The sequence below is a fragment of the Drosophila serrata genome, unplaced genomic scaffold, assembly GCF_035046125.1.
Source record: "Drosophila serrata isolate PLE 108 unplaced genomic scaffold, ASM3504612v1 contig_272, whole genome shotgun sequence".
NCBI classification, from domain to species: Eukaryota; Metazoa; Arthropoda; class Insecta; order Diptera; family Drosophilidae; genus Drosophila; species Drosophila serrata.
Window position 1 is genome coordinate 632698 of NW_028257170.1, and position 16836 is coordinate 649533.

General features: G+C 35.5%; 1 protein-coding gene across 4 annotated transcripts in view; it reads right to left on the bottom strand.

The window, feature by feature from the left end:
* Positions 1 to 16836, bottom strand: part of comm3 (protein commissureless 3) — a 43190-nt gene that overhangs the window by 22751 nt on the left and 3603 nt on the right. The window contains exons 1-2 of one of the 4 annotated variants that reach the window (XM_086833823.1): positions 3796 to 4395; positions 1268 to 2331 (exon numbers count right to left, since the gene is read on the bottom strand). The exons of 2 other annotated variants lie outside the window; for them this stretch is intronic. In XM_086833823.1, coding sequence (XP_086689949.1) covers positions 1268 to 1841 — 574 coding nt within the window. In that variant the 5' untranslated portion in view covers positions 1842 to 2331; positions 3796 to 4395. Of the gene's footprint in view, positions 1 to 1267; positions 2376 to 3795; positions 4396 to 16836 lie in introns of those variants that run through there. One more of the 4 variants, XM_086833824.1, reaches the window with a different exon arrangement.

Below are 16836 nucleotides of genomic sequence, written 5' to 3' on the forward strand. Positions count from 1 at the left end.
CTTCTATGTATTTTTGTTACGTTATTTGCTTTGCTCTTGCCACCCAACGTCGCTCATCGCACTAAAGTCCAAGTCTAAACGGGTTTCCAACTGACGTTTAATTCAGCCCCAACGATTCTGCAATTTGATTTATGGATTACCACGAATTTTGGAATTTGAATTTTCAATAAACCAATGGAAAGGGATGGGTTTTTGTGTGTGAGTAATTGTTTATATTTGATTTTGTCAGGTATGTAAATATGGAGGGCACAGATTAAATGTAAACTGTGCTAGCTCATCGCAATATTATTGACTGATTGTTAACCTATTGATGTTGACGTAATTTAAAGCTTAGAAATCTCTAGACAAGTTTTGTTAAGATTGTTAAAAAGGCTTGGAAACAGAGCTTGGAAATAAGAGAAAATAAATATATAAATGATTTTAATATCCAAATAAAACCAGCAGAAATGTTTTCCTAGCTTCCCCTTAAATCCACATCACGTATACGCCAAGTAAGCCGCTCTTACCTTATTTCGTGGACCAAATTTCTGGCTTATCAATATATATAATATGTTTCCTTATAAAAATAAACGCTTCCTCATATAAATTCTTCTAAAAAACCCTCTTAAGTTAGCTTATCTTAAAATGAGATTACGTATACGCCTCGTAAGCCGCTCTTATATGATATCCTAGATCAACTTCCTGGCTCATTTTTAAACATTTTATGTTCCCCTAATTTATATAAATGCTTTCTCTTATATCTTTAAAAAAAACCCACTTAGTTTTGTTTAAACATCAAACCCATATCACGTATACGCCTCGTAAGCCGCTCTTACATTATCTCCTAGACCAACTTTCTAGCTTAGTAATATAAATTATAAGTTTCCTTATCAAAATAAATACTTCCTCAATATATTCTTCTCAAAAACCTTCAAAAGTTGCCTTACACTTAAAGTGACATTACGTATACGCCTCGTAAGCCGCTCTTACATTATCTCCTAGACCAACTTCCTGGCTTATCAATATATATTATATGTTTCCTTATGCTTTCTATTATATATCTTTCGAAAAATCCTACTTAGTTTAAACTTTAATTGACATTACGTATACGCCTAGTAAGCCCCTGTAACTTAATTTCCTATACCAACTTCCTAGCTATTTATAATATATTTTGTGTTTCCTCATAAAAATAAACCTTTCCTCTTATATTTTCTTCTCAAAAACCCTCTTAAGTTAGGTTATACCTAAAATGACATTACGTATACGCCCCATTGTACCCCAAACTTACATGAATTCTTCCACTGCTGAAATTTGTGGTACACAAAGCATGCACATATGAAGAATATCACAAAAACGATGAGCAGTGTTAGGATAACTCCAATCCAAATATCGCTGACCACATGGGCAAAATCCTGCTGATCATCGCCCGTATATATCCTTGAACCATGGGCTATATGAGGCGGTGGAGCCCTGGCTGCTGGCAGTACATCCAATAAATCATCAGCCACATCGGCCACATCATTGGCCGTGGCACCACTAAGATTAATCTCGACCTCCTGGCGATCGATGGTGAAATTTCCCAAGGCCGAGTCCAAACCCAAGGCCAGTTGCTCAAGTTTGTTAATGAGTATGGAATAGTTGCCCGGCAGATCGAAGCCACCAAGATCAAGTTTTTCGCCACTATTCGCTGAGGTGGTGGTACTGGCGGTTGTGGTGGTGGTGCCATTCAAGGCCGTTGCGGTGGCATTGAGGCCTTCGGCAATGGTTGTGGCAGTGGCAGAAGTGAGATTTTTGCTGCCGCTGTCTTCGAGGCCTGCCAGCAGGTTGCCCGTAAAGTTGAGAGCTTTCAATAATTCAGCCATGATTTAGAATATTTGTTTTATATTTTTATCACTTTTGAAATTGAGGTATTTATTAAGTTAGAAACAGTTGTATTTTTGTGTAGTTTTCTTCAAGTCAGCCGCGATGCTGGAGCTTCATTTCGCGACTGAAAACGCCCGACGAGTGTAAAGTTGCAAATTTGCTGGGCCGCTTTTTGTCGGCACTCCCCGAGCCTGGCATATAGATTTTATTTTGTATTTAATCTCTCGCCTCCCTACTTTATGTCGTTTTTCACTTTTCAACTAATTGTGTTAACGCATCGGTGTTAATTCATTTGCTTTACGCATCGCGCATCGCATTTCTGGGCAGTAGAAAATTGTATCTCGCAGATACAGTCGCTCTCATTGCTGATTTGTTGTTCAAATATTGATCGTTGGCATTAAAACTCTTCTTTTTTCACATTTTTCTTCTTTATTTATTCATATTTTTTGTTGTTTTTTATTTCAGTTGTATTTGCTTTTTATTGCTGTGCTGTGAGGGGGAATTTATCTTAGCAATCTCCTTCGGCTGTCTATCTGTATGAGTTGAGTTTATTGATTTGCCAAGTGGAAATGAGGGAAAACATTTCTGTATCTGCTCTGTTTCGTTTAATCTCTGCCACTTTCGAGGCTGTAAAAAAATCTTTGCATATTTACTCTACTAATTCTCGATTACACGTGAAGTGCATATAGATAGAAGTGTATATAGAGTATATTTAGAGTACGATCCAAGGCAGTAAACACGTGTGACCTCACGACACTCATTTTATATCGACAGAATTACTTAATGAGGTTTTAAGATTAACACATTGCTGAACAACCACAAATATTTATAAAAGAAAAGTGCATATAAGTCTTGAAAAATGTAGCAGGAATTTATTATTTTGCATTGGGAATACTCATTTGTTGTAGTAATATTTTTAATTTTATTTTTGAGATTTTTCTAAGCCTTAGAGAGTCGATATATTCTTTAAGGAAAGTTCTTTTAAAAGACCTAAAACAAGAAACAAAGAGAAATTTTCATAGCTCTGACCTTCTAATTGTTAATTAAATCCCTGTTTTGTTCAACTTTTCTTTACTTATTCATAATGATTAATTACTAAGCTTACAACTTATATAAGACATCCCTTAAGTGCATAAATATACACATCTCCAACTCATTTAATGACGAACGATTGTTCTATTTCTGGAACAGCTTCAACAACAGTCAATTAGGGCGCTTGTTTTCAGCATCTATACACATTAATTAAAACTGGGGAACCCTATTGAATTTCACTGCCAATATCGGGTCATTTATATATATATATAAATAATAAATATATATGTGAGGATATATATATATATTATATATTCATACATATTTAAGTAAACCAGACGGAAACTGTATGCAGTTAATGAATAAATCAAGTGGAAAAATTTACATTCTCTACGCCTTTGCATATAAAAACAAATTGGGATTGATTTGGAATACCAGGGCAGACTATAAACTGATAATAATGATAATGTATACAAATATATATGTACAGATATGTATATAGAACTGAGGGGGCTCGTTTTGGCAAATCAATTAACTTTAATAATGAAGCAAACACACAAAAAAGTAAAGAATTCATAGAAAACACTTATAAATATAGAAAAAAAACAAAACAAATTTAATTTCCAAGAATTTGATAAACTTTAGTTGTGTTAATTTAATATTTCCAAGGAAAGTCTCATGATTTTAATTTATTTGACTTTTTATTATATTTTATATGATGTTTCTTGAATATATAAATCATTGGTTATTAAGTTTAAAATACTATATAATAAGTATTCCTTTTGAAAATAAATTCTCACTTTCTCAGCATAATCTTTTCAAATATTATTTATTGCTAGCAAATGTTCTAATGATGAGACAGCAAAACATTCAATAATAAAAAGCAGGAAGCGTTTTCCTTAACTTTTAATTATTTCTTACTTATGAGAACACAGTTCATAAGACATAATTTTTAGCCTTGTTTATGTTTTCACACTTTACTAATTAAGCAATTTAACACTAGTTCATTTACACTTGACGCCAACTGGACTTTAACATTTTAACTTTTTAGTTTCAAACAAAAATTCATGACCTCTATCAACAATAATAACAAATGATGATTGGAACAACTCGCGGAGAACTTCTGGTCGTTTTTTTTTTTTCTATTTTATTGCCAACTGAACCGAACTCGCGCGCTTGTTTACAACAATTAAAACTGCTTTCTTGCGTCTTGCAATTATAGCCACGTTAACAGCGAGAAGTTAACTGCGGACGAAGCGACGCTACGCCGACAGAGACTGCGACGGCGACCGAAACGCTAAAAGCGGCGACTGCGACGACGTCTATCTAGACCCGGCAACTCAAACAAACTCAAACCGAATGAATGAACCAACTATAACTAAATGGCTAACACAACTGTCCAGCTAACTGACAGACTGACTTAGCCTAGACTGAGACTGAGTCTGAGACGGAGGCTGGGTCTGAGATTGAGACACAGATTGAACCTGCGTCTTCCCTGAACCGCTTCTGACGTGAAGATGCCGCAAAAAATTAAATCAACTGAGACAATGCGATCGTAGATACAGAGCGAAAAATACAAACATTTGGGAAAAAATACTAAAAACTGTGTTTTATTTCATATTAAAATATATTTTAATCAAGTTGCTTCCTTATAGATTAGGTTCTATGAAGAATGTAAGCGAGGTTTAGGTTTCTGTAAGATTGAGCTTGGGTAGTTCAAGGGGAAAACTATTATTTCACCTTAAAAAATAATTAAATAATTTTTAAACTGGTTTATATTTTATTTACATTATTTGGTTAAGAACTTCTTGATCTATTTACCTGTTTAACTTTATTTAACTCTATTTTCCTAATATACTATTAAATTCTAAAGAGACAAATTATCATTTAATTTAAATAAATTAATAATTTGTTACTTTAAATATACCCTTGCAGGGTATTCAAATTTTAATCAAAAACTTATAATGCTATGAAGGATTCATTTTCGACCCTATAAATCAAATATATTCTTGACCAGCACCAACAGACGAGTCAATCTGGTCAATAAATAAATGTTTTAATTTTTTTCAACATTTTATACGGGGTTACAAAATTAAATTTGTTAAATTTTAAAGTAAGCTTAAATTGCTTTAACTTTCTCTGAGTGCAGATACTCCCAAGCTAAAACTATCAAATCAAAAATCATTGCGAGTCGATTGCTGCAATTGAGTTTGTCTGATTGTACATTATTTGATTGATTTATTTGTTTATGTCGTTTCGGTATTAGTTTGCGTGTTGTTTGGACTAATGATTACTTAAAAATATAATTAATAGTACCATTCACTTAATCGCAACCTTTGTTTATTTACACCATATTTTTGAGTTGTCTTTGCATTAGTTTCCCTTCTAAAAATCTAGCATTAATAATTCGAATTTAATCTTAATAATATTCAGTGCTTAATATATTATTCAAGCCATAACCAGTTCCCTTTTATTGTAATCACTTCTCACAACTTGTATTTTATTTGTTGCTGTAAAGGCTTTAAACTTTATTTAATTCTAATTGAAGCTTTCAAACTAATTTATATAGTTTCTATATATATTTATAATTCCCTAAGTACTTTTCCCTATTAAAAACCTATAAGTTTTAATGCAACCCGTATCCATTTCCCTGTTTCCCACAATTTATTTCTTATTTATTCATATTAATGTTCTCTCTATCTTGAGCTCTCTTATTGTTGCTATTTTGCATAGAAAATATATATGGATGAATGCTGAAAGAAAATTTAATGAATTTTTCTTTGATTTATTGCCATTTGCTTTCATAGTGGAAAGAAGACTCTTGGCCTAATCCTTTCATGCATATTTCACGTTTATTGCATATCATTTACATTTAATTTTATGCATTGGCATTATGCTGCTGCTGCCGAAACGTGAACATTTCATGGACAATTTAGCATCGAGTATTTTATTAGTTTATGGCTCTCAACGTGTTGGCAAACATTCGTTTATTCCGCTCTATGTATGTATGGAGTTGTAGTGGTAGTTTTAGAGCATGTTTTATTATCTTTTCGGTGTTTATTAAAATTTGCATTTAATTATTTTGTTCGTATTTGCAATTTGTGGCTGCCGCTGTTGGTGCAGCATTTTGCTGCCGATATTATAATGTGGCTAAGTCTGAAATGTTGTAGAACAATTCCAATTAAGTTTGGGCTTTAATGCGATTGCATAACACCCCCTCGGGTCGAGTGTGCGATTGTGCAAGTAATTTTTCCTGTATTTGCGGTTAACTATTTGTAAATCACAAATTGATTCGATCGAATGGCTGATTATGAATTTTCCATTTACTAATATTGACTTGCTCCGTTGCTGTATTTATGAGCATCAATTGCAATTAGCATTCCGGCACCGGCTTAGTGTCGCCTGATTAGAGCTTTATCAATTTAGAATTATTTTATTGACATTATTTACCACTTGAAGCTTAAATCCATCATGTACATATGTATGTATCCTCTTTAATGGTTAGTGAAAGTTGTTATATATTATTCAAACTAATCAATCAACAATTGTAGCTTTTTTGCTCGTTAAATGCTAAATAAATTGGGTTAACACTGTCTTAAAAAAAGTAGAACAATGCCTGATTGAGTTACTATTTCAAATTGATATTTATTGTCTCAGTAGTTGGCAGCACTTTAAATTATCATTATTATTATTTCCATGTCACTTTTGTATGGGCATTCCCCCCGAGCACATTTATCTCAAGTATCAGGTGTACTTATGATTTATTTTTTGAGTAGCCAGTTGCATTGTTTATCACGTTAATTTCCCTTATCTCGAGTGGCACACACCAATCATCATGGCAGTGTATACTACGTACGTAGGTACGTAGTCGTCCATCAGATTACTATTTACGTTCTAGGTTAAATATGTGTTAAATACGTTTTGTTTTAGGTAAAAAAAGAAAGCCGATATTTAGCTGTAAGTGTCAGTTTGTATTGGTTTGAACTGGAATCTGGCATGGAGTTTACATTAGCTTTCCCAGCAAACCATTTCAATCGCGCCAAAAAGGTTGGTGTATACAAAATTTAATTATTTTTTAAATTCTAAATTGAGTAAGCAGATTTTTAATCCCCATAAAAACGAACATAAAACAGTTTTTCGAATGAAAATAAATCCTTTTTTGGCTTAGTTATGATTGATTTAAAATGCCTCTGTCTTTAATCCGATACCAAAATGTTAACTAATTTTCTTTATTGGATTACATTTCTTTAGATCAAACTCTACACGATATTTCCCACATAAATCCTTAATATTTTACTTAAATTCAATAATTCTAACTCACCACAGAGAGTATCAATTCTTAGCTAAGTTTTCAACCGATCAAAGGTTCTTGTCCGCACTGTTTCCTGATCTAATTAGAAAAATTAAATAGGTAAACACACCCTAAATGAGAGACATCGCACCGCAAACCTACTAATTAATTCGTAAATTCAACCCCGCAGAAAAGGTAAACACCAGAAGTTAATATTTTGATTATTATAATATTTACCCATATTTTTTTACCATAATCTTTTGTTGTTGTCGTGCCAGACGCCGGCTGCCCCGTATGCCCCGAAAACAGGTGTGAACCGGTTGCGCATGCGCGCATCAGAATAATCAAGTGACAAAAAGACCCCGCTGCTCACGTGATGATTTCTCATCAAAATACAATTCATATTCAACCAGTTTCGTATTCTTTTGTTTTTTTTTTGGCGTGCACTAAAATTTATAATTTAATTAAGTGAAATAGAAATATGGTCATAATGCTGTTGCCAACAGCTGAGTTTTACTAATAACAAACGAGGTCGTCGCTGAGTCTGGCGATAAGATCTTGATAAGATATTAAGTGGAGAGAAATTCTTAAGTTAAAAATCTCGACCATAAAAATACTTGGGATTCTATTGTAAAACTACTGACTACTTTTCGGCAGTATCAAGTAAATAATTTCAAAGAGAAATGTAAATATTTATAAATGAAAGTAAAGTTAAGATTCATATTTATTTTATATTTAAACTTTTAGCTTGCCTGTATTTATAATTCTTAGAATTATAAATCAGATTTCAGGAGCTTATCATCTACAATATAACTTCTAAGATATTGAATATATAATGGGGAATGTCAACTAAGTCATATTTATTTTATACTTAAACTATTAGCTTGTTTGAAAAAATAATATTCTTAGAATATAATTCAGATTTTAGAAGCTTATGAACTACAGTATAACTTCTAAGATCTTCAAAATAATGGGGAATGTCTCCCTGTTTAAAATTAATACATATATTCAGATCACCTCTTATAAATCCATCACCTTTGGAATTTCACCTGATATCTTTTGTATAGATATAGGCTACTGCTCTAAAGTTCACAGTCACGCTGATTAAGGCTGTAATTAAGTAAGTATCGCCACAATGGTTCATTGCGCCCGTTATTAACCCCCCTTTGGGTATTTCCTATGTCAGCTGCGATGATACAGACACATTCCAGCAGGTTGAATATACCCCAGAGAGAAAGAAACAGAGAAGTAAATAGTCGACATTATTTACGCTTTAGGGTAGGGTAAGGTGAGCAAACAATGGAGGTAGCAAAGGTATGGTAACAGTTATAATGGCATATCAGCAGCAGCATATGTAATGCACCTAATTATAGAGTTCTGAGCAAGTTGAAGCGATTACCGGATAGCGGGGGTCTTTGAACGGGATGTATATATATGATAATATAAATGAGTTACGGAATTTTTGTAGATAAGCTTAAGGTAACAGTTGAGAAGACCGGAAGTTTCTACTTTAAAACAGTTGAAAATAATATTTAAGGAATGCTTATAAAATATTCCTATTCCTTCTTAACCTTTAGTAAAATCTCATTATTTATTATCTCAATTCCTGGAACACAACCAAAATATATATTTAATATTCTTATAATCTTCTCCTTTGTATCTCACATGTAAATCATTTCTTCAATCTCTGCGCGCCAAAGAAAAACTTACTTACTTCCCTTGTGAGTATTAAGCCAGAGTTTCCCCCTTAACACACTCAACTCGATTCAATAAGAAGAGGAATATTATATGAGTATATAGGAGACCTCGATGCCCCTTTCCATTGGCAAAACCCTATCGCAACAATCTTTTATCCAAACACAACAGGCCGCATATCCTCGAACAAATGCCGTCACTCGTTCGACACTCATTCCGGTGGAGATATTTCCCGCGTTTCCAGGACACCAGGCTTCCAGGCTTCCTCTCTTCCCTGCCCGGCTCTTCGCTTCCTTTAAGCCAATTTGTAAACCATCAAATCGCGTTAAATGCGCTTTTCCGGTCGCGGCCTCTTTTCCCTTTTATCTCTTTGGCTGACTGCCGCAGAGGAGTAAAAATCTCATTGTTATTGTTTTCCTTGCTAAACGGAAACGGTTAGAGTTTGCCGCCAGGAGGGAGTCTCCCTTGTATCTGTATCTTTGTATCTTTGTATCCGTATCCCTTTTTTCGGTGTGTGATGTAGCGACAGGTACAAGGACGACATATGCCGGTGATAAGGATGCAATCGTTTGCGCCTCTCGCAACTTATTGATTTGTTTGCCTTTGGGCCAGGGCCTTTGTGCCGAGATCCGTCTGTGAGAACGGAAATTGTGGAAAAGCGGTTTGGGGGAAGCGGACACACGGACATCTCTTGGAGTTCTCTGTTACATAAGCTACACTAAGAAAATCTTAAAACATTTACTAGGGTTTCAGAAAAGTTTAAGACAATAGGCGCTGGGCTTTAGTTAAAATTTAAAAGCTAAGAATCAAGTGAAAAGTGTTACTTAATTTAAATACCATTTATATTTCTTTCTTTACATAATTAAATATGATTTATTTATCTACAAAGTTTACCATTTGCATCTTTATATATGAAAACCACTATCTTAGCTCATTATTCACCCTATATTTCTTACTAATTTCTTCAAAATACTCTCCACATTCTCTCCTTGTGCACTTCCCACCGCGACATTGTACTATATAGTATAATGCCTCTTGTTCGTCCCCCCCCAAAAAATACCCAACCTTTATTTGAACTTCCGTTGGAAACGATCGAAAACCGTGGCCAATGCACTCAACTCAGTTCGGTTCGACTCGGTGGCGTGGCTAACAAACAGTAGCCAGGTTGGCAGTCGGTTTTGGCCTGGTTCTGTTCATAAAATGCCTGAAAAACGAGCGTGTAATTTACGAGCTGTTTGTCAACAATGTTGCGCTCACAATACAAAAAGGGAGCTGGAAAATCTATTTCGTATTTTATTATTAGTTTGAAAGAACCGAAAAAGGGGGAACCGAAACTGACCAGCCACTGACTAATGAGGCGTTTCTCATCGTTTCCGCTCATTATTGCATAAATTTAAATGCTCATTATGCTCGGAATATGGAAGAAATCGCCTTAATGTCACTGTAAAGGGACCAGTGGACGTGGACTCATTCATTATGCTATTTAATTGAGGAATACACCCAAGACGGAAGTGGACTAAGTTCCGCAGTTTAAATTTAATAGAGAAGAAAGGTTTTCCCTGGAAAATAGAAGAAATAATGTGACTTAAAATTCTTTCTTTATACTCTTAAGGCTGGGAACACAGTGTTTGGTATTCCAATGATATTAACACCTAAGTTACTTAGGTATACCTTGCACAATAAAAACCCAGCATAACTTTTCTAAAATCTCCACCTTTTTGCAGTGTTCTTCAATGTTTTCTTTAGAGTTCCCTATATAACTTTTGCCCTGTCAATGCAATTTGAAACTTAAAGTTTCCATCACAGATTCCTTCCCTGTTCAGGAATCTTCATCAAGTGACTATCTATCTACCTGTGCGATCTCAAAAAATTACTTTAGTAGAGTTGGGCATAGTTGGCTTCCTTGTCAGCCAAGGCGACTTCCTGGACATTCTTTGTCTTCGTCCTGGAGAAAACCCAAGGTGGACTAACAATCAATCATAATTGTTTTTCAGTTTGTCAACAAAACTAGAAGTTTGGTGTTGGAGTTCCGTTGACTTGCTGTTGTCGGTCTGTTATCGCAATGCAGTCAGGCTTTGGCAGTGGGGTTGGTTATCCTTTGCGAGTGTGAAGCAAAAAGCCATTGACATTGGATGGGCGGCAAATTGAGGCGGGAAGGCGGTAGTATAGGAAGTACTCGTCGTTGTTCGCTCGCTTTTGGGGGCATTGCATATAAAGTTGCAGCAAAAAGTGCACCGGGGGAGCCACAACAATAACGAAGGACGAACGCTGATAAGCCTGGCCACGGAAGTGGCATACAGACAGGAGGAAACTAGCTGAATATAGCAAAGGACACTGGGCAAAAAAAGGATATCAATCTTATAACTATTATATGCTATTCGAAACCTTGAAATTCATTAAACATTTAGCATTTCCTATTATAACTTCATATTTAAGAAGTTTAGCTTCTTTCTTTATACATTTTAAGCTACAAAAATGTCCTGGATGCCTCTAATTTTTCCCCAAGTGCATCTAGAAACGTGTGACAAGGCTAAAAAGTCGTGGGAGTATATAGTAACCAGTAAGAGTGTGGGCCATGCAACAGTTTGCCTGGCGATATTGACGGACCAAAGTCGCGCCGAGTTGAGTTGAGTTGCTATCAATGGCATTGGAGGAATTCCCCAGAGTGTCCTGCGTGGCAGCAAAGCATGAAAACCCGATTACGCTCTGTTCGGTATGCAAGGACCTTCCTCCTAGCCTCCTCCTATACCCTTATGGACACGTTCGTATATGTATTATATCCTGGCATGGCTATATTGCGGCGCATATCTGTGCAGGCGACGAAGGCGTCGCGTTAACATATGATTGTCGTCTGCCTCGCCCAAAAACATAAAAAAAAGGGCAGAGCGGAGAACGGAGAACGGATAAAGGATAACGAAGCGCAAATTTCAAATAATCATGAATATTACATGAGCTGCAGAGAAGTAGACACACACATGGCTATAGCTCCATCTTTGGTGCTTGGTCTTGGTCTCCTTCCTCCTTGGCGGCGATTTATATGAAAATCATTCACACGTTCCAAATTATTTATTAATGCCTATGCAAAATTGTGTGAACTGAGGAGGGAATCAGGGACAACGGTCGGTGTAAATGCTACATTTAAAGAGGGTTCAAGCTGCTGCAAAAGTCAGCATTTGACAGTTTTTCAATGTTTAATTTCCCAGCTCCCTTTTCTTTCCGGGAGGAGGAAACTCTGAAAGACATTGACAAGGGGTTACAGCTGTGTTGAAAGCGTTTAATAAATCGATTTTTGACTATTAAAGCTAATCGGAGAAGATATTGTTTAAGTTTTTATCAATAATATATAGCAAAACTTACTTGTTTATAAGATTTCTTAACGAATTTCATAATTTTGAATTGGTTAAAGTTTTGTCTTAGCTATTTTTACTTATAAATCAAAATAACTACCATCAAAGTAGCAATATTTTATGTTATAGTGGTTAAATAAGTACAAAAAATATATAATAATGTGTGATTATAATCTATAATTAAATTATAAAGTTCACTTTAAACTCTTATACCTTTTCTCAATTAAAAATAAAAATACATGAATGATATCCCTGCTCTCTTACACCGACAGAAACACCTTTTGCGTAAGGAGAAACCGCGACAGCTTGACTGATAGCAACTTGCTCCTTTTCATGTATATATAAGTGCCTGTATCTGCGGTACTGTGTGTGTGTGTGTAGCCAGTCAGTGTGTGTGTGTGCAGTGTGTGTGTGTGTCTGCCTCAAAGGAGAAGCCGCGGCAATGAGCTTGCAATAATGTGATAAGCGCGCAACGGAAATGAAAACAAGTATAAATGCAAGTGCAAACCGAGCGATGACAGTGGCATAAAGGCTCACAGAGAGAAAGAGAGAAAAGGAGGGAGAGGTGAAGAAAGTGAGTGTAAGTAACAACAACAATAATCGGAGAATCAGCAGAAATACCAACAACAACAATAATAAGAGCAAGCCAAAGCTGCAACAACAACAAAGGCGAGCCACAACAAAGAGCTGAGCACTTAAGAGCCAAGCGAAAGGCGCCAACGTTAACATCACACACAAATGCACATAAAGAAAAATATGTATATCAACAATTTAGATACAAAAAAATTAATAATTTAATAAATTTAATGCTATATAAATTTATATCCTAGCAATAAGAAATATATATATATTTGTGTATAGAGAAACTTAAAGAAAAGGTTTTATTAATCATAAAAACCATAACGTTTTGATTAAGAACTGCTTTTCAGCTTGTTAGTTTTATCATTGGCAACCTTACTAATTATTAATAAAACTTAAATTTATTATTTTATATAAAAATATACAAATTTAGTGTAAAAACACACCATTAAAAATTAAAAATCAAACTTAATAAAAACCCCTATTTTCCTTTCAGTGACAATTGGATGGATTGAACATGGCGGGGCACTGAGGAGTTCCCGTCATCAGGCAGTCAGGCAATAAAAGCAGAAATTGCCATTCGAGCCAAGACCCATGCATTTCCACTACCCCCCCCCCCCACGCTGCCTGAACCCCGCCCGCGCCCCATCACATGTGGCGCTTTTGCCTCAATTATTTTTATTGGTTCGGCGCAAAAATTTACGTTGCATACTTTGCAGCGCCGCCTGGCATGGCGTTAATTTCGTTATGGAAAATTGCAACGACTTGACATGTGAGCGTGCAATGGGGAACCGGATGATGGTGGGGATTCCCCGCCTCACAAGTTGGTAAGGCAATGGGGAGGCATAAGAGCTGGGACCCTTACAGAGATGAAAATATAAATGAATTCGCTCTGAAACTAAGTACAAACTTAAAACTATATTATACATTATTTTATGCCTTCTTATGGGTTTGGTTTTATGAATTTCTATAAAAATTAAAGATATATAAAGCTTAAATACTAAATAATAAAGTTATTAGATTTCTTATATATATTTTTATAAGTTTCAGTATCAAAATATTGCACAAAAAATAAATATTGCAATACTTTTTAAAGAAACCTACAAACTGTTAAATCTACATACTTGTAATAAATATGCCAAAACAATAATAGTTCTCTACAACAACTCCCTATATTATGACAACAAATAAATCCCAACAAAATATATAGCAAAATTAAATTGCACCACATGTTTCCCCAGTGCACTTAGGACCTGTCGGAAAAGCGGAAAATGGGAACCTGTTCCATGGTGTAAGGGAGCCCGACAATGCGGCGCCAGTGCATACAATTGAGCTTAATATTGAAAACTTTCGAGTATCTTAATTAAAGGTTAAGTGTGTGTTGGTGTGTGTGTGAGCCTTTTCAAAAGGAAAGCGAAAAGAGAATAAAGAAAAGGCTCGAATTATGGTAATTTGTGTTGAAAGGCTGCTAAGTGGGCAATTGAAACGGCCTGAATGGGCGAAGGATTTATGGCCAAAGCGGAAGGAGCATTAAATGCCAATCAAGAAGCGCAGCTTTACCAAATATATCCTGCATAATTTAATCATTCTGCTTGCCATTCACAATTCACATTTATTTTCGATTTAAGCCATCATCGGTATTATTGATCAAGCATTAAGCCAATGACTTTGCCTTTCTGTGACACCATAATTAATCCATTAATTCATTTTCAAACATGCATTTATTGACCAACTTTAAAATGGTCAAAACAAAAGAACCGATAACCCCACCAGGTATATGTATATATAAGTTTAATGTGATTTATATCAAAATATAAATGGCACCACAAACACAATAACCATTCCAATTTGCATTTATTCTATATAATTATACGAACAAAAGCAATTAAATTCAACTTAATCAAATTGCAAATTGACAGCTTCAAATGCATTGAATCGCCTCGCCATTCGTCCCATCGATAAAACAAATGCAATTGACCTGAATTTCAAAATTGCAAGCATCGAGCACGAACGCTTCCCCCCATTTCATTCGAATAAGTATCGAACATCTTTCACTGCCGCCTCGTACAATCAATAATCGAACGTGTGAAGGAGGGATACTATATATACTATATATATATAACAGGAGTGGAGCGATGTTTGAAGTAGCCTGCGTTAATAAAAAATGTAAATTTTATGCCCCATTTGAGTAGGAAAAAAAATGAAATCCAACACAATAAATACAAATTAGATGAAATGTCAAAGCAAAAGCAACGAGGGAAGAGGATTTACAGGGGAAGTATTGATTAAGGTGGGTTTTGATAATTATTTAAAAGGTATACTATATTTTCTTATATAATACATAGCTTTAAAATCAAATTAAGTTTACTAAACTTCTATTCAAATGTATTTTTAACATTTTAGAATATTATTATAGGTAGATCCAGGTCCTTGTAAACACATTCTTGGTAATTAAATTGATTTTGTAAGCTTTGTTGGGGAAAAACATTTCTTATAACAAGTTTAAAGGTATTTTTTCCTATGAAATGTATATATATTTTTATAGAAATTTTAATTTAAAACCTTCCCAAATCCAACTAAACTATGGTCCACTCCTGAAAGCCTTCTCACGCTTCATTTCTGGCTAAAACATGAAGCAAAATCCAATATGCCTTTGCTCTGGACCCAGGTTCAGAGTGCAAGTTACAAACTCACGTAGAACGCCGTGACCTCCATCCTTCCAATCCCTCAATCCTCCCATCCACTGACCATTGGACTCCTCCTCGATGGATGTCTGCTGTTATCGCTGGAGGCGATATTTTCAATGCGCTGTCGGTAAAAATTACGCACTTTTAGTTGGTCGCCTTCATTCAGCGAGTTGTCTGAAGCGTTTCTTTTTTTCTGCTAGCCAGCGGCGGGACATGAATATTTTAAAAAATTCGCTGGGCTCATCGCAAAGATTGAGGCGATGTTGGGAGAAGAAAACCAGGAGCCAGGACACGCACAATGAATAATTTAAGGACCCAAGAGGAAGACAGTCCGGGAAGCAGGATGGCAGAGAGGGAGTCCTGGCATCATCAAATAAATGCCAAATGAGCAATCAAAGTGCCATGAAAGACTAACTAAGCAGAGCCACCAACTGATGAGGAGCTGTAAAAAATGATGTACACGAATTATCGGGACAGTGGGTGCCATTGGGTGGGTGGTTTGCTTCTAAGGACGAGTGGGTGGCCTTGGGTTCCCTCGCAAATGAAGCGCGTAAACAGCAAATAAAGTTTGAGAGAGAGAACATTTTTACGCATTTTTGCTTGCATAAATAATAAAAAGTTCTTTTACTTCTTTTCTCTCCACCGAAAATCCAGAACATGATTTTTTTATGCAGAGCATGATATAAGGATAAGAATTTATAATATGGGGGATACAGAAAACATTTTTTATATTACTTTTTGGGTGACTAAAATCGATAATGCTTTGACTTCTTATAGTAAAAGTGGGTTTTAGTTATTAAATAATAGGAAAATACTAGGAAAAATTTAAAGAATATAACTCTCCCTTTAAATTTTTATTTGCCCTTTGGCTTTACAAACTTTACCCAAGGATTATCCTTTATTTTATCTCAAAAAAGGATTAATTTTCGAGTGCATTCATTAATATTTTTCCTGATCGCCTGTGGCAAAATTTTGTTAAGAACTCTTTAAAGTGGCCTAGGCATCGAAGACAAAAGGCAATAGCTGGGAAAACTGAATTATAGATTCAACTCGAGGCGTACGAACTTGGCGAGCATTCCTGCTCCATTCCAGTTGAAGACAAAAACTTATTATACTTCCGAGCTTTTGCCGCATCAGCTGGGACTCGATGGGTGAAATGGTTGAAACCGTTGTTGTTGGTTGTCGATGCGGTTTTCCACAGGCAAGGGGGGAAAGAAGTCCCATATTGCCGATACATAAGCAATTGGTATGTACAACTGCGCCTCCTGGCTTTCCCCACTTTTCACCCCAAAGAGAGAGCGGGAAATGCGGTTATGAATTCCTGAACAGCAAAGTCGGTGGAAAAAGCATCGACTGCAGTTGC